The following is an 18428-nucleotide window of genomic DNA, read 5'->3' on the forward strand; positions in this document are numbered from 1 at the left end:
TCTCTCCTGATATGCCGGAGCAGAACTTCAGGTGTTCACATCAGCATTTAATTGACCAGAAACATTTCACAAGTATAGGACATGCTGTCTCCTCCACATGAAAGCTTCTCAGCACCTTCAACACATATGTATGTACATGCAATATGTACATTCAGACAGCTTCAGCTGCTGCTCCTGACAGCCGGTTCCATGGCTAGGGTATAAATACTCTGAGTTATGAACGGCCTGGCTACCAGAGATGCTCCTTTTCAGTCACTGCAGTCTAAGCATTCAGCTGCATTCGGACAGTTCACAACCTGGCCATGTGCTGTGGCACCTGTGCACTGCTTTCCACTCTCAACAACTGCGCCTCTCCCTTCCTCTATGCTCAAGCTGCCAACATCTCTGTGCTGACAAGGTACAAAAATAAGCATTATTAGAGCATCCTTGTGCCAACCTATTTCCTGACACAGCATTTGAAGAACAGCAGCAATGCTGTGGTTGCTGTCAGACTGCTGCAGTCTCTTAACAGCAGCTAGCTCGGCAGCTGAAAGCTAAAGCATTCCCTTCATCCCAGACTTAATGCCAAGTGCTCTCTGCTGCTCCACAGAATTGAAGCCTGGGAATTCAAGGCCTTGCAGTAAAACATGTAAAATCAGATCATACAAAACAAATACTATTTGGATTCAACAACCCTTGTAATTAACCTGGATTAATTTATACACAAAGAAAGCCAGTATTTAATGTTACTGATGCTGTGCTGGACATTTGGCAGCTTTTTCTCCCCAACACCTTTCTTGTGCTGTTACAGGTGTAGAAAAATCCTACTGAAAGACAGGTTCTAACCACAAGAAGTATATTTAACCTTATTGCTAACACTCGTGGAAGAAATCAAATACGTGACGTTGTTACCAAGCCCAAGCTCTTGCAGAGTGTAATTAACAGCAATATATGGCTTGTAATACTAGGAGCCTTCCACTAGGTGGCACCAAGGTGTATCACCGCATACTTTAACACATACCGAGAGCAGCTGAACATTAGTTTCCCTCACTGCCTGTTGTCAATCCTGTCACTTGGACGATGCCACAATAACAAAAGGTTTGGTGGGTGGCAGTTACTCTATCTGCAAAGTTATTGCAGAGAGAGTTCCGTTCTGTATATTCAATCAAATTATTTACACCAGGCTCTTGCCACACCTCTGATAATGAAGTATTGCATGAAGGCAGATCGACGTGCCAGAAATAACAAGAGGTTACTGTCAGTCTACTGATACTGTTCTGATCCCAACTATTAGAAAGGAAAAAATGGACTCTGCCTACTACAGAAAATGTCTTGTTTCACCCAACAGACCTAAAAAGGATCAAGACCAAAGACATGGAGGCATCTTCAACAAGAAGATAACTCTACAGTTTGTAACATACTCACATATACAGGGGTTGTTAACAGCAGGCTGACATTACAGTCCTGGCTGCAGCGTGTCATCAGCAACAATCACCAGTGAAATCGCATCCTTAAAACAGCTCTCCCAAAACTCTGTCTTCATTCATATCATGTTATTGCATTAAAATGGCATGAATTTGCTTTGCAGACTTCATTTCTCATTAGGTGTTTCGTATCATACATCAGAGTACTGCTTTGGAAATGGTTCCTATGTGAAAAGCATCTTCCTCAGGGTTGCTTTTCTACAGATTGAGGGCTGGAAGGCAGCTGCAATGTCCCAGTGTATAATGCAACGGCCAGACCTATTGCCAAGCACCCACCACAAATCCCTGAAATAGCTATGTGCCACTGAAGGGTTGGACTGGATTGATCTTCATGTTAAATATCTGACATCTAGATCAACCTTTTTCTTCATTTCTGTCTTATGATTCAGTCTCCCCTTCACCGACACACTGTTTGCTAATACCACATGCAACGCTTTGTAGAGTGTTTCCCAGCTCGCCCAGCCTCATGTAATAAACTCTCTGCTCCTTCCAAGGTTGGCTTACCTAGAGGATTGGGACGTAAAAGCAAAACTCCACCAAATTTTTCTAAAGCCTCACAATGTTTTTGGCAAAACTCTTTTCCCTTTCCCAGAAAAGGAGCAGAGACAGCTAGGAGTTAACCTCACAGCTTTCTATTATTAGGCAAACAGGTCTTCTAAGTAAGGGCAGTTGTAGCCAGCTCTGAGGCTACTGATGGAGGGACAAATCCAGTCCTGAAGCTCTGGTTACTCCCAATCCCTGAACCAGGAAGCTCAAATTTGACACAGAAATATCTGGTCAGATTTTGTTGTTGCTGTTCCAAAGTAAAACAGAAGACAGCAAGACAATAAGATAAAAACCATTTCAACTAAATGTTTTAAAATGAAAAAAGTGCCTTTAGCACACTAGAAGAGGGATTTTTCAATTATACGATTTTCAACAGTCATCTGACTTGACTAACAGTCTTCTAAACACTTTAACTATCCCAATTAACAAAGGCCTTTGAGAACCCAGAAGCACAGCAGGTAACTATGATCATACCTATTTACATATATGGAACTGAGAGAAAAGGTTCAAGTGCCAAAGTCAGACGGTGATAGCACAAGGATTAGAACTGAAGAGTTCTTGTGATCAGACTGCTCAGACTCCTAAGAATGCAGCAATAAACTTTAGAGGATATTTTTTTCCTTTCTGGTAGATAAATACACCTACAAGCAAAAGACAGTACTTTGTGCACGTGTTCAATGTATACCCTTGGGTTGCTGTGTTTATAGCATACCTTGTTCTCTCTGTTGATCTTTTTGTTCCATGGAAACAAGAGCAGAGAAATGGGCCTGATCATAGGCTAGCACGAGAGGTGAGCAATGGCATCTGTTAGGTAGAACTTCAAGTGGCAAATAAATTCCTCCAAATGGTATAGGTGCAAACGCTGCAAAGAAAAATGAGGGTTTGAGTTTTAAACTGTCAAAGAACAGACAATAGTGTTGGTTCTAGTGTTTGTAACAATTATGCCACAGCATTTTCAGAGCTTCAGGGGAGCAGCCTCAAGTGGAGTAATTGATGCAGAAAACAGTCATAACAGCAGGTAGAATTTCAGTATGAAAACATCAGGAAATACACTGAGAGGAATGACAGAAACATTCTGCTCTGACATATATTTTCCTTGCTCTAATTGTTTATTAGTAAAGATATTAAGGTCTTACAACAATATCCTGATGACTCTCACACGTCTGCAGATTTGTACCTTCCCATAATACTTGTAGGTAGAAGGACATTTTCTAATAGTCACCAGTAAATACACTACCAGTTCTTTTGGAAACATACTCTGCTCTGCCCTGCATTAACAGATTTCTGTAAGAAACATCACAAACATGTTTATAGTCCACACACACATCACCACATGTCATATATGTATGAATGTGTATATTATGTATTTATAGTAATGATAAGATTAAAACATTCTACAAGTAGAATTTGAATGGGATGCTGCACCTGTAAAGGCAAAGCTCTTTCCTTTGATAGATCCTGTGCTTGTTTATATACAATTATGGGAAGCAGCAAGTTTGGGCAGGAAAATTCTCTCAATGTCTCTGCTTCTGACCAATTATTTTTCCTTTTGCTGTCAAAATACAAATCCTTATTGCTGAAATATTACCAAAATGAGCTTAAGGAAAAAGTAGACACAAACAATGCCCTGTTTTTACTACAGACTTTTCCTTTAAAGAGGTCTGCTATGTCCAGACTTTGGGACAGAGAGCAGTATTGGTTTTGAGGCATACATCTACATCCTGGTGAGTCCTTCCAAATTTGCACGAGTTATTATGCTTTTTGAAAACCTGTGCTTTGTACACACAACAGTTAAACCAAGGGAACTTGATGATGGTGGTCTATGAGGCCAGCAGTGAGAAAACACTGGAGTTATCACAGAATCAGATTGGCCAAGGAGAAGAAAGTGTATCGGGGTGGGGTGTGCGTGTGTGTGTGTGTGTGTGTGCAACTCAGGATAGGAAGTTATGGGAAATGAAGCAATAGTGATCAAGCCTGTCAGAGCAGACAAACAGCAACCATGCAACCAGTACCTGTAGTTCAAAACTGGAAGGGAAACTGAAACTACCCAGCATTGTCCTGGGGAAGTAAATTTCTGCAAACTCCATCACTAGTTCAACATCCCACTTCACTCAATCAAAAATCCCCCTTTAGTTAAGCAACATACTATCATTCATTAGCATTCATACTAGTCCATGGCAAAAAGTGAGAGAGATTAATTCAATCATCCAAGCCCTGCTCAGGCAGCTGTGCGCTCCACATCGGGATCTAACACTTGTGTACTCACATGTGCATACTGAATAAAACATTCTGGAAACTTCAGAACAACAGGCTGCAAAGGCGTTAGTAAAACCAAAAAGCTAAGAGATACACATTCAAAATTCAACTATTCAAAGTCAGATTAGATTGATCTATGCAGAGATTTAAGTGGCACCAAAATAACACAGCAAAATTAGAACCTTGTTAACCTAGAGCAGTAAAATTTATTATGTTCTGTAATGTGGTGGTTATTTAGTTAAGAGTAAGTATATCTAGAATAAACAGATATTCAGTGGGACTTACAAATTTATCTGTATTTTTTACTTTTATCCAATAGAAATAGATTAGCATTCTGCTCTTTTCTTTCCCTCCAGAACAAGGCAGCAGCTATCCCATAAACACTCAGATATGTTACAGCTGGGTCTTCTGTTTGTGATTCAATTGACACAGGTGTGTACATTTATAAAGCCAAACACTTCTTACCTTCTCCCCCTGAGTCTCGTAACATGGTGTCTGCTACTACAACAATAGGTCTTCTCAAAATATGGGCTAAGACAAAAACATGGAACTCTTCTAAGCTCTCATAGACTGGATCTTCTGAATTGTCCACTCTGAAAGACACAGCATTGAAACTTTTTGAACTGGCTGGAACCAACCATTGTAACTTCAGTGAATTAATACATCATGGCAGCTGTTTCTTCCTTGCCACTCATATTCCCATGCTTCTGAAACACATATTCCAGTTATTGAAATAAGCAACATTAGAAATTGAAAAGTAAAATATATTTCTGGCAATAATAGCAACAGAGAGAATGTTTTCACTCACAGACTCCACACTAGTTTAGTAGCTATCAAAATTCATTACTGTCTGAACACGAGTATCTTACATGGTAGGAGAGCAGAACATGAAGCCCTATGGAGAGCACTATGGTGAAACCCAAGTCTTTTCTTCACACTGACCTTCTACAGGTCTGATCCAAATAGTTTATGAAACCACAGGAGTTAATGAAAGCCCTTCTGCTCGATTCATCTAGCTGCAGCAGATACAGAGCACTTCAAGAATTGGAGACATAATATTTCATTTTTAGATTCAAGTAAGTATTTTATTGAGGACTACCTATACCAATTCCAGAAACCCTTTTTCTTCATGTATGAATGGACAAACACAATTGCTAGGTTTTAAATGCTGCCTTTTACTGAAGAGCTCACAAATGTGCAGTTACACACTTCACGGCGCAAAACATTTGACAGCAAAAGAGAAACTTTCTGTTAAAGGAGATGTGCTACTAACTTTGAGGGATGTGCTGCTGATCACTAAGTGCAATGGGGTGCTTTTCCACCAAAAAAAGGTAAAAAAATGAAATCCTGACTTGAAATTATGGTTAAAAAAGAGGTTTTCCAACTAGCAACAGTGTGCTTTGGATCAGCCCTGCAACCTTTCAGGAAACAGAAATGCCCAGCACCTTTAGAAGCTAACCTATAAAGCCTATCATTTACAAAACAGATCATTCTTTTCTCCAGACTGCAAGAACAAACCTGTTCAATTCCCCACTTCTCTAACTGAACACTTCTCTAACTGAAGCCCTTCTATGGCTTCATAAGCATTTTATAGATTTTTTGGTTTCAGTTATCTCCTTTCCTATTTTTCTAGTTTAACGTCATTAATGTCACTATCACATTTTAAAGCTTTGCCTCTGCCTAGAAGACAGAAATAAACACCCTAGATGGAGGGAGACTGAAAAACGGCAGGGTTGTGGGAAGCAGAGCACATCAAAGATGAGAACTCACAGCTGAGTGCCACTTCAAAACATGATACACACAGAACACAGCTTCTGAGAGACATGACAAGCCAAGGTGGGCAGCATAACCTAGACACTTTTAAATGAAGGCAGTGATTGCCCTCTTAGTGTTAGGTGTGCAGAGAACTTCAATAATTCACTGTCATTAATTTTCATTATATGTGAATAGTTAACTGAACAGAACTGTGTGGGCACTGCTCTAGAGCATGTGGGACCAACACAGGAACACCCCCACAGGTCTGATGGCATCCAGCCTTCCCCTGGAACTTGATATTAAAATCTTTCACCTCAACCTAGGAACACAGCAGGATGGATCATTGACAGTAGGCTGATGCAGGACATGAATTTTTGGGTCAAGCAGTGAGACACCTCTCCTTCCCTGTCTCCCTCTTCCTGCTACCCAGATTTGTCAGAAATTTTTTGCTGATGTTCGAACTGAATTGCCTATTTTGTAATTCCCTCTCCGATTCCTTACTGAATTCTTCTCCATCATTGGCTGCAACAGCTTTTCAGCATTTGCATTGTGTGACCCTCAGAGCAATTTGTGAGCCAAAAGGAAGTTAGAAGAACATGCTACAAAGATTTCCAGCTATTTTCCTACATTAGTATTTCCAGACTATCAGTCCTAAAGTTTTCTTCAACTCCTTGAATTATTCTTCATCTCCCAGGTAATGAAGTTTCTAGAAGTGAAAGGCATGTTCCAGATGCAGCTCTATCAGAAGGACCTTTATCCCTTTGGTCAGCTGATGTCAAGCCTGACTGCACATGAAGTCCAAAATTCCACTGGGCTTTTTTTCCTCTTCAGCATCACATCACCAAGTCGCTTAAATCACTATTTATGATCATATTTGCACATTTAAAAATCATTCTCTTCTTTACACATCTGTTTTCCACTGCTCATTTTCATGGACTCACAGGGAGCTCTGGAGGTCACATTCACAACACCCCTGTTCCAGCAGGGCACCGACAGCCAGGTGCTCAGTAGTGAGACATTGCCCTTCTTTTCTTTGGGTGGGGGAATAAATGGTATACTGCATTGACTAAAGGAAGTGAGAAGGCTTCAAGTTCCAAGTTTTGTTTCTCAGGCAGAAATGATATATAGGAAAGAGTTTTGAAGGCATGTAATAAAAGAGAAAACCTAAATCAGCTTTCCATACATTATTATTTTGTATTTAATTGTGTGGGAATGCAAGTTTTTGTGTAAAACATGTTCTGTGGCATGTGAGATGCAACCATCTGTCAACTAGGAAGTATCTTGAATTCAAGACTTGTTAAATAAGGAAAAACCCAATCACTATGTAGGTATAAGTAATTTTAACATGACATGATTCTGTTTCCTCCTTTGCCTTGAATTTTCTCTCTTCTGGAGGCTGTGGGGTATCCACTGTTTTCAGATCTGAAGGGCTGCCTGAACTCACAAATCTGAATCTCTACAGCAACTGGATTATTTCCAGGCTATGTTTGGCTTAGTATGATTTACATCAACTAAAAAGAGACAAGATAAACAGACTTACTGGCCCCAGCAGAAACTTCAGCTGATAAGCAAATGATGTACTGTTATAATGAACCTTTTTCTATCTGCGCCCTGTAATTGCTGCATATACAGTTACAAAGGGATAGCACTCCTACAATAAACAACCAGATCACATAAAAATAGTTTTAAAGCAATATTTTGTTAAATGAGCTAAACTGAATTCTCTACAAGATGAGGGTCTCTCATGGCCACAATAGTTTTCTATGAAGAATTGTATGTTGAAATACTCTGAATACCTAACAGAATCTGAAAGCTCAGAGATGACACGCATTTGAGAGGTACCTCCTGTTTAAATGTTCTGGGTTTCTGCCTTAAATAGATCTCTAATGATATACAGGAAGATTACAACAATATTCCCTCCGTTCTTCCCCATGTAAAATCACCTGACTTTATGAATAGGATAGTGCCAAGGGCATATGAGGCAGCTAGCTAGAAGCTGACAGATAATACTAAATAAGAATACCATCCACTTTCAAAATCTCTATTAGCTCACACCATGACACCTAGCTTTCAGCTCTACCAGGTTTTCAAGAAGTGAATAACTGTGATATTCAATCTCACACTAGAACAGGCTTTGAAATCGCTGTCTTGACAACAGTCTGCAATATGAAGGAACGGGTTGGACTTGTCTCTTTAGCAGGATTGAAACAGTTAGGTTCTTAACAAAACCAGAGGGTACAAGACATTTTCCTTTTTCTAGAGCAGTTCCTCCAATCCAACACTCCTGGGTTTGCTTGTAAATAGAGATAAATGAAACAAGTATGTTAATCTGAGATTTATTTTTTTACATTTACAGGAAGATGTGCGAATCTGTTTCAAAACAAGAATCTGCTTCATAGTTAATGAGCTGGCTCTGCTTTAGGGCTTGAAGGATTTTACATGTTGAAAACAAGAACTGAAGAAACAGGTTTTTCTGTGTTCCCTTTTTCCCCAACTTCCAAGCCTCAGAACAAGAGCACTCTCAAAGAAGGAATCTTTAGGGATGTAACAATAATCACTGATCTCCTTTGCATGTAGTTCACGCAAAAATAACTGAGAGGAACTCGTGGGTGAATGAGGCAGCATAATCCCAGACTTACCCTTGTCACTGAATTCTTTTGAAGCATATACACTTTTGATACTTTAGCTAATTCTGACACCAAAGGAGAATGTTTCATCTACAATTCAAAGATTAAATGGCAAGCTTTCTTAATACAGCATCTAACTAGAGAAAGTAATATACGCCATCTCAAAAATAGGATTTTGATATTCCTTCTCCATCTCAAGGGTACATCAAACTGAGAAAAAGAATTCATTCTGTCACATTCATTCTGTCTTTGAAATGACTGTAAAGAGAAATACATATTTACACTTTTAATAGGCTAGGTTTCTTGCCTGATTTCTGTTTCACTATTTTAAAAGAAAAATTAACTATTGTCTATTTATCCTTATTTTGACTGGCAAAAAGATAAATGCAAACCCTGATGAGAACATTTAAAACCAAATTAAATCAATTCTTTATGTAATAGGATACTACTCCCTGCTTAAGTGTCTGTTGATCGACTGGCAAATGCACCATTTGAGGATATCTGTGGCTGGCAGATACTGCAACTACACAGTACATGAAACGTACAGAAGGAAACAGACAGAATAAGGCCAGAAAATATTGGTGGTGAACAGAAATGTGAATTGAACTGCATTAGAAGACTAAAGCATATCAACAGGAAAGTATCAACAAACATAGGAAACAAACGAGAGTAAAATGAAACCAATCTGTCAGGGGTTTTTTTTTGCCTCAAAATCAAAGAAAATGAGACAAATTATGGCTGAGAATTTTCTAAATAATGTCCTCCTGCATGAGTAGACTCACCTATCCTTGACAGGGTTAACGGCAAAGTATAATACTCTCTTCATAGCTCAGAGATTATTTTCTAAAGATGTTATTATTCTCATTGCATCGTATGCCCTATTTTGTCGATTTACTTACCACCACATGCCATTTTCTCCAAGGGAAAACAGTAGCTACAGAAAAGTATGCACTGAACAACCAACCACTGAATATTTTTAGTGATAAACACTGGACACAAAACCTAAAGCTTCTGCCTTCTTGAAGTTGGTCAATAATCCTGTACTTTGGGATCAACTGCACTGGAAGTGAGGGATGGTTTATCATACCGGATGTTTAAAGCAGATTCTATATGTGGATCTGGGTATTTCAATGTTGCAGATACTATTTCATCCCAAACTTCCCCTCTTCCCCCCAAATGTGTTTCTATCCATTTTTTCCAACACCTTCTACACATCTAAACGAAACACATGTTGGCAGCAGACACTACTGCATTTTTCCTGTGACCATCAGATTTTCTGTTACTGTTTATAATAAGCTAATTGACTAGAATGCTATCCAGTATGATACAAAGCACACATACTAAGCTGGTCTTCAAGAAAACACACTCTTTCCTTGCTTGCCCTGTTAGCACTGGGTACTAATTGACAAACATTGCAACTTCACAGAGCGTAATAGAAGTCCCTGCCATCAGCCACACTCCTATGGAACCAACCTAGATCAACAGATATGAAATGAGGTAAGAAAAGCATCTGACGTGGTTCTTAGAAATACAGACATACCCCATGCAGAGCCTTCCAGGAACAATGAACTTTACCAGGATTACAGTGAATCAGTTTAATTCGAAATAAATCTCCCCACAATCCTTAAATAATTCTTGCACTTGAGAGAACTGTTCTTGTTACATAAATAAAAGCTTGAATAGTCAAAAAAGGGCAACTGTTCCTTTCAGGGCAATATTAATTACTGTAATTTTTAGGTGAACTTCCTTATAACTGTTCAAAGATTGAACTAGCACACTGATTTTTCAGAAAGGTTTCATGAGGTTACAAAATATAATATGATATTCTACTTCCTGTTTAAAAAGGCACTACATCCAAATATTTAATCTTTAGCAAAATATTACTTTTTTGCCCTTCTATGTTTGGGGTTAGCAGCATTTTAAAAGCAGAAAATGTGAAGAGTTACCTTGGTGATTTGCCCTCAAGAAAGAATCTCTGAATATTTTCTTTTTGAATTAGAAAGCTAAGTGTGTATGAATAAGAGAAGACGGCATTAAAGCTGTGCTAATGTACAGAAAATGTGATATCCAGGCACAAACTACTTTCTTCCAGAATGCTGTTAGAAGAGGTGATGTTACTCTGTCATTCCATGTTTTAGTGAAAACATCTGAGCAGTGGCTGTCTTTCTGCTAAGCCTTCCTCAAAGAGCTTTGTATCTTTAGTGGAACAGGACTCTTCATCTCCTTGAAATGCTACGGCCAACATGCTGGTTCCAGAGACCCACAAATTAGGATTAATGAAATCCAGATTCTTGGATGCAAAGTAACTTCAAGTTAGTGTGGTAGCTGTACAAGGAAACTTAATCAAAAAGCTAAATATTATAATGAGATGTTTAGATAGTTATATTCTACCATGAAAAAAAAAAAAATCTCAACAGCTGAAAAGACAGTTCGATGGTCCTACAAACATTTTCCTTCATTTGTGCTCTATTGTTTTCCTATTGAGAAAAAAAACTAAAGGATTTTGTCACACTCTGAACTTACCCACCACCAGTGCCTCCGTTTTTGCTGAAATGTGTGCGAGGCTCGCTCGATGCCAGTTTAAGCAGTTCATTCCACTCCCGTTCCCATTCTTCTTCCGTATACACTAAACCTGACTATGGGAGAGAATGAAATACCTTTAGCATTATGCTGGTACAAAATGTAAACAGAGTTCTGCAGTAGTGTTTATGACTAACTTATTTTGAGCTTCATACATCATACAGTTCAACATCTTGAACCATTAACAGTTCAACATTTCTATTCAGGTGAAAGACTATTAACTTATGAAAAAAGTTCTACCCCACTGACTGCATACTGGATTTCATTTCCAGATGGGGGTCTGCTGCTGCCAAGCACAGCGCTCCACTATTGTAGATCCAGCTATTCATGCCCATGGGAATTCCTTGCCAGCATGGTTAGTGTGCTTCATGGCCCATGTCTGGAGGTTTGCTTTCTTCCCCAGTATCCTGAACCTTGGCAGGCAGGTGATGCTTGATACTTTATCCCTCTGTTCAATAGCAGAAAGGTAACACTTCTGTGCCCCTGTGTTTTCAGGCAGCCTGAAGCAGCTGAGTCAGTCACAGCTCAGCTGTATTCTCATTGACTGCTGTTTACAAAGAAGTCACAAACCTTTAAGCATATTCACTTGACTGCTTTCAGGATTACCCCTGGAATTGGCTTTTCTAGCCACTGTTTAAGCACGGACACCTTCAGAAAATAATATGTGCTGAAGTACAGCTTTTAGTTGACAATCAAACCAAATCTATAGATGATTTTAAGTAAAAAACATCCCCTCAGTATTTTTCACAGCTTTAAGAATCCTAATTCACCATTCTGGGGAATTTTTCCTAAATGGGGTTTTCTTGCTTTTGTGGATTTCATCCACTCATTTCATACTGTTTGTGATAGCTAAATTATACATTTAGTTTTGTAGCCCAAAATTTTCTACAGGTTCCAAACTCATCTTAGGCCTTTGTAGGCACAGAACTGTATGTATTTATGCTCACAAAGCTACAAATACCTTTGCCTTCTGATACAAAAATTTCAAATACAAGTATCTCTATCCCCATACAAAAATGGAAGCCCAAGGAATTTGATAGCAATTAAAACTCACACCAAACTTCAGAAGAATGCTTTTGGCCCTAAATGGTATTAACAAGATTGTCTCCAGGCCATACAGACCTCCTTATTCTGCTGTGTCTGTTGCCATCTCCATCTTCTTTTCAGCGCTTCCCTTTCAGCTCCACTTCTCATCATCGTATAGAGTGCTTTACGTAGAACAAGGTCCCGGTCATGAAATCCCCACATACCTAAAGAAGCACAAGAAGACATTCAGCTTTCAAGAAGCTACAGTGAAATAGAAATATTAAGTACTAATACAATTAATATTGCTCTATTAGCAAAAGAAGCATAGCTTATCCGTTATTTAAGATTCTCCTTGGCAAATAATTCACTCACTATTTTTATGGCTTCCTAAACAAATAGTGAATATAGATAAGCTAATGAGTAACAAGAGGGAATGTTATCAAAGTTTAAACGTTGATTGAAGAATGACTAAGGATTTGAGTTGTTTGAGTGTTTGCTTGAAGGCAGCTTCAACTTTGCTGCAAACAATGGAATATTCAGTGCACAGGCTGGTTTCAGCTGTAGTTGCCAACAGCTCTTGCAGACACAAGAATGCTAATGACAACTTGCAGGCACTTCTGTGGCTCGCAGATGATGCCAACACCCAAAGGCCTCTAATTCTTATATAGCACGATGGTACATTTCCTTCGGCTTCAACATGCAACTAAAGACACCAGCATTCAAAATGATTGAAAGTCTAAAAATACAATCAGCCAGAGGCTTTAAGCTCGTTTTAAAATAAGGAAACATCTTCACGTGGTTACAAAGAGCAACCTACAGCAAAAGTGAGCAGAGCTCTCCCCAAGACATGTGCCCACAGCCAGCCACGGTTCAGTTCCCATATGGACAGCTGTTGGTATTAAACACATTTAAGACTTCGCATGTCAAAATACTCCAAGCATTTGCTGTAGATAATACACCATTCCCCCTAATTCAAAACGAAGTGGACAAAGAGAAAGATCCTTGGAAACAGCAAAAGCTCTTTTCTTACTACTTCTTTCAAAAAGAAAAGCCTCTTCAAAATACTAAAAATCCCAGTGTTTTTTAGAAAGCCACCTTTTGGAGTCCCACTGGGGGGAGATTTTAGCAACTGCAACAAAAACAATCAGTCTCCTCATAGCAGGTTAGAATACAGAAGGCATATCAAAGACTTTAATCTTCTCAGGTTTCTATTTGATTTGAGGAAGGGCTTCAAAGATCTTGTATTTATGATTAATTTATTGGAAATTATTCTAATTCATCCCTAACTCTGTTTCCCATATACTTCAACTCTACAAGGAACCAACAGAGGTAATAGCTAGATATTGCATGCTTGAAGACAGCAAGAGAACTGTTTTACGCAAGCCAGACAACAAATGCAATTCCTCGCCAACAAGGACAATCCTGCAGAAGCACTGGGAATTTGCCTGCTCCAGAGCTATTAGGTTGGGCTCTGTAAGGAAAATGCAAATCACTGGTGTTTATGATACATGTTTTTTGATACTGTTCCAATTACACTTCTTTTACAACCTGATAAAACTTTTTTACCTTTCTCTCTCAAGCGTGCCTAAAGCAAACAATAGTTAAATTTGAAGAATATATTGCTCCAGAACCAGGCTTTTAATGAAAGTCTTTGCATCTCAAGTGTTCCTGAGCTTTCTCTGGGGATAGAGAAAAGGGGTAAATATTTTTGGCAGGAGGTTTCATGTGCAGACTCTCCCTTACCTAAAGATGCAGCATGCAAGAGGCAGTTTCCATCACCGGTTGTAGCTAAGGGAAGAAGACGTTTGCAGCTTGTACACACCGTGGACCACCAATTCAGTCGTCCTGAAAAGAAAGCCTCTATTAAACTGGTGGAGTGGACACTAGAACAGGATGTGTACTGTGTACAGGCATACAGCGATGCTGATGTTGAAGGTTAATCATGAACATCCTTTCTGCCAAGTAAACTTAAATGTAACATCAGAAATGAAAACTGAGAAGTTGAAAAGAAGAACAGATAAAGTACTCTCTAAATTAATCTGGAATAAAACAAGAACCCCTTTCATTAATTACATTTTCCATTCTCATCTGCTGCATTCAAGGGTGGATTTCGAAGGAGTTCATTACCTAAATACCATTATGAATCTTGGTATCAGTTCCCAAACATAACTGACATTGGCCTCCCGTAGACAGATGACAGTTTATGTTACAGTAATAAAGTCTCAAGAGACAATATACGTGTGTGTTAATCAAGATAATGAATGTTACCATTAGTTAAGTTCATTAAGTAAAGTACTATTGTTACAATCAGGTGGATTGTTTCAACAGCTGATTCTCTTCTCATTTACCATAGTGTAAATCATTATTAGACCTACTAAAATCAACAGCTATGCTACTAGGGAATTTAAATGAGACCAAAGGCATAGCTCTGGTGTAGGATAGCATGTGGCTTTCTCTCTGAGAACACTTAGAGAACCACTTATCCATCACTGATACGTGAGGCATGTTTTACAGATCATAAACCAGAGATGGACTGACAAGAGGACAGATACTGGATGTACCTACATGAAGCAAATGAAGCCATGAAGAGTATCAGTGCCAAAGCCAGCACTGGAAGTACAGAATTCCTGGCACACAGGTTGCAATGTGGTACTTACTGGAGTGCTAAGTCTTGATTAATGGGTCACGTAACATTTCGAATCTAATATGACTAACTGTATATCATCTTGGGGGATAAAGACAAGCAGATGATTAACAATGAGGAGTAGAGCTTGTGTATTTCCCAAGACTTTTGGACAGTCTGTGGGTAATGCACAATTGAATAATTGAATGAATAATGCAATAGGCAGCCTGTGGTGACTCCATTCTTTTTTTGTCCTCTTCTGCAGACTTCTCCCCTCCTAGTCCCTTTACTTGCAAGCTGAAATAGTGCAGGCAGTCTTGCATTAAAGGTTAAACCCCCAAAACAGAAATAGGTTCATGCAACGGAAAAAAACTTCTCCATTAATAAGTTTACATTAAAAAGTTATACTGAAGTTTACTTGTAATGACAGGTAATACATATTGTGCCAAAAAATAGTATAGTGATATTTTAACGTGTGCCCCCAACTCCTTGTTCTGGGTATGGAGAAATACCATTACTTGCATTTCATTAGTGAGTATGGGTTGAGAGGTTACCATGCTGTAAAGACACACAGAGATAATAACTAAGCACATCTGGTAATCCTCATATGATTTTAGCAGCCAGCTTGTAAATGCCCAACATCTCACACTAGGCTTAATGAGTTCTAAATTAAATATGCATTAAAAAAGCTTCATTTAAAGCACTATTGGACAGCCTTTGGGAAAGATAAATCCGAAATAACAAGTTAACATTTTTAGCAACTCCTGTGTCTGTGGGCTGTGAAATAACAACTTGCCACCTGCTTTATGCAGAATGCCTTGGTGGTATCAGATTCAGTAATAAGTTATACCAAGGTGCTGCTTAAAGCAGAGTTACAAGACCTAAAGCAGACAGACCTTAGGGCTTAAGGGAATAACGAGTGGTATTGCTTTGCAGACGAACTAGCAGCTATTGGTAATAAATGTCAAAGTCTGGTGTTTAGGAATCTTTGGAATAACAGGAGGTTTCTATAAAAGTGATCTGCTTTCAAGTAGATTATGCAAAAATATGTTTGTGGGCTTAGTTAACATCACAAAGCTTATGGCTGCCTAAAAAGTTAGCAGAAATGCATTGGATTATAACAAAAAACGCAGTGCATTTTCATTTTTCAGATCTAGTGGTTATAGTGGATCCCTTTAGGGAAACAACAGAGAAGCGGAGCTTGAATGAAAACCAGAAACAGTTCTTCCAGGCTGATTTCTGTCCGCTTTGGTAAGACGATATTTATGGACAAACTACACCCATTTCTCACTCTCCCTCCCCCTGCTGGACTCCAACTTGATCTTGATTCTTACTTTCCTACAAATCTATTTAATCTTAAAAAAATAAAATTTCAAGAAATCAATCTGTTGTTTTTACAGCAAAAAAAAAAAACCCTCTGAGAATTAATATAGCCACATTCCAGTACATTAAAATTTGGTCTTAATTTTAGATCAAGATTAAAAGTCCTATCCAGGTCTATGATTGAACAACATACGATCAGAGAGGCAGACACAAGCGCACACAATATTGCCCTTTCTCTGCATGATACTTAAGACTTGGGGTGAAACTCGAAAGAAACGTTAACAGAATCTAGTATCCTCCATGGCTGAAGATTGCCACCTATTGCTGTATTCTGATACTATCCTAGTTGTGCACTACACAGTGTGCATCAGACTTCACATAATACAAACTATATATTGGCTCCTCCTCCTCCCTCATTTGCAGGGCCCAAGAAGAGTCAATCGTTCTGATACAGAAACAGGTATGTATCTGGTATTCCGTGCAAGGAAGGTAAGCTGAATATCAGAGACAGTTAATGTTCAAGTATAATTAATAGACAGTAGAAAGGTTTGTTATTTTCATAAGCTTCCATATTGTATTACAGGCCACAGGTGTATTGTTTCGTGGTGCAAGATTTATGGGAGAAAATTTCCAAGGAGGATTCTAGATGGTTATTTGACCTGAATGGCTCAAAAAGGCGGCTGCAGAGAACAGAGAATGCATTCAAATATTAACAGGGGCCAAGTTTGGCTTCTGATATCAGCCCCTGATGCCTTATGCACTGGTACTAGTGTCGTGGTTTGAGCCCAGCCGGTAACTCAGAACCACACAGCCGCTCGCTCACTCCCCCCCCCCCCCTTCTTCCTCCCCCCGCTCCCGGAGGGATGGGGAGGAGAATGGGAAGAATGTAACTCCCACGGGTTGAGATAAGAGCATTCCCGCAACTAAGGTATAACACAGAACCACTACTGCTACCACCAATGATAATAACGATTAGTGAAATAACAAGGGGAGAGGATACAATTGCTCACCACCCGCCGACCGATACCCAGCCCGACCCGAGCAGTGATCTGGGCCTTCTGGGTAACTCCCCCCGGTTTATATACTGGGCATGACGTGCTGTGGTATGGAATACCCCTTTGGCTAGTTTGGGTCAGGTGTCCTGTCTCTGCTTCCTCCCGGCTTCCCCTCCTCCCTGGCAAAGCATGAGACTGAGAAAGTCCTTGGTTGGAATAAACATTACTTAGCAACAACTAAAAACATCGGTGTTATCAGCGTTGTTCCCAGGCTGAAAGTTAAAAAACACAGCACTGCACCAGCTACTAAGCAGGAGAAAAATGACTGCTATAGCTGAACCCAGGACAACTAGAGAAGATAAGAAAGCGTTTAGCATCACGCCCTTTGTGTTTACTAAGGTCCACTATAAAGTATTTATTGCCCAAGCATGCACAAGGTTGGTGGTACACAGACAAACCAACAAAATTCAAAACATACATGAGGTTACGTGATGTTAAAAGATGTAGCATCTTTGTAGAAACTCTGCATACATCCTTTGCTCCCTCTTCATTTTCTCCTGTCTGTATTTTCTTTTTTCTGGTTTCAGCTACTAATTAACTAAGTGGCTTTACAGACTTGTGATTTCTTCTGGTAGAACTAACCACGAAAAAGCTACACTTAGCAAGCAACAACTTAGTAGAACTCTCTCTCGACAGGGGAAAAGGAGATGCTACAAAGGTTGAGCCCCCTCTCAAGCTCCCTCTGAGTGTGGCTGAAGTTTCACTGCAAAGTTACTAACTAAAGTTACTAACTAAAGTTACTAGATTGCGTACTAAAGTTAGATTGCGTACCACGGCCTCCAAGGCAAACAGGCAGTTTCCTATGTGGCTTCTGTAGCATTTAATTAACTATATTCATGTTGCAAGTTTTTCTTCTATGGAAATACTAAAAATTAGATGGCTGCTTATTTTCATGAAATCTGTAAAAGCTTACTCACAAATGTTTGACATTGGCAGAGTTAAATTTGAAAAATAATCAGTGGTACAGCCTTAAGAGACAGCTTCCTGACACAAGCTCAGTTTCCTTAGGAAACTAAGCTAAAACCTGCCTTTCTTTCATTTCCCCAGCACACTGTATTACCAGATATCCACTCTCATCTACCCCCCAAGATGAGCAAGTCACCAAATAACATTTTCAACTTCCAAAGTAAGTCTAATTCTGGACACCCCACATCTTCTCCAAAGCAGTGATTCA

At 39.3% G+C, this 18428-nt stretch overlaps 1 protein-coding gene across 5 annotated transcripts in view; it reads right to left on the reverse strand.

Annotated features, from left to right (window-relative positions):
* Positions 1-18428, reverse strand: part of OTUD7A (OTU deubiquitinase 7A) — a 117717-nt gene that overhangs the window by 6206 nt on the left and 93083 nt on the right. For all 5 annotated transcript variants that reach the window (XM_030498194.1, XM_030498197.1, XM_030498198.1 and 2 more), the window contains 5 exons: positions 13997-14098; positions 12350-12477; positions 11171-11283; positions 4731-4858; positions 2722-2871 (listed from right to left, as the gene is read on the reverse strand). In XM_030498194.1, coding sequence (XP_030354054.1) covers positions 2722-2871; positions 4731-4858; positions 11171-11283; positions 12350-12477; positions 13997-14098 — 621 coding nt within the window. The remainder of the gene's footprint in view (positions 1-2721; positions 2872-4730; positions 4859-11170; positions 11284-12349; positions 12478-13996; positions 14099-18428) is intronic.

This window comes from Strigops habroptila, chromosome 9 (genome assembly GCF_004027225.2).
Source record: "Strigops habroptila isolate Jane chromosome 9, bStrHab1.2.pri, whole genome shotgun sequence".
NCBI lineage: Eukaryota > Metazoa > Chordata > Aves > Psittaciformes > Psittacidae > Strigops > Strigops habroptila.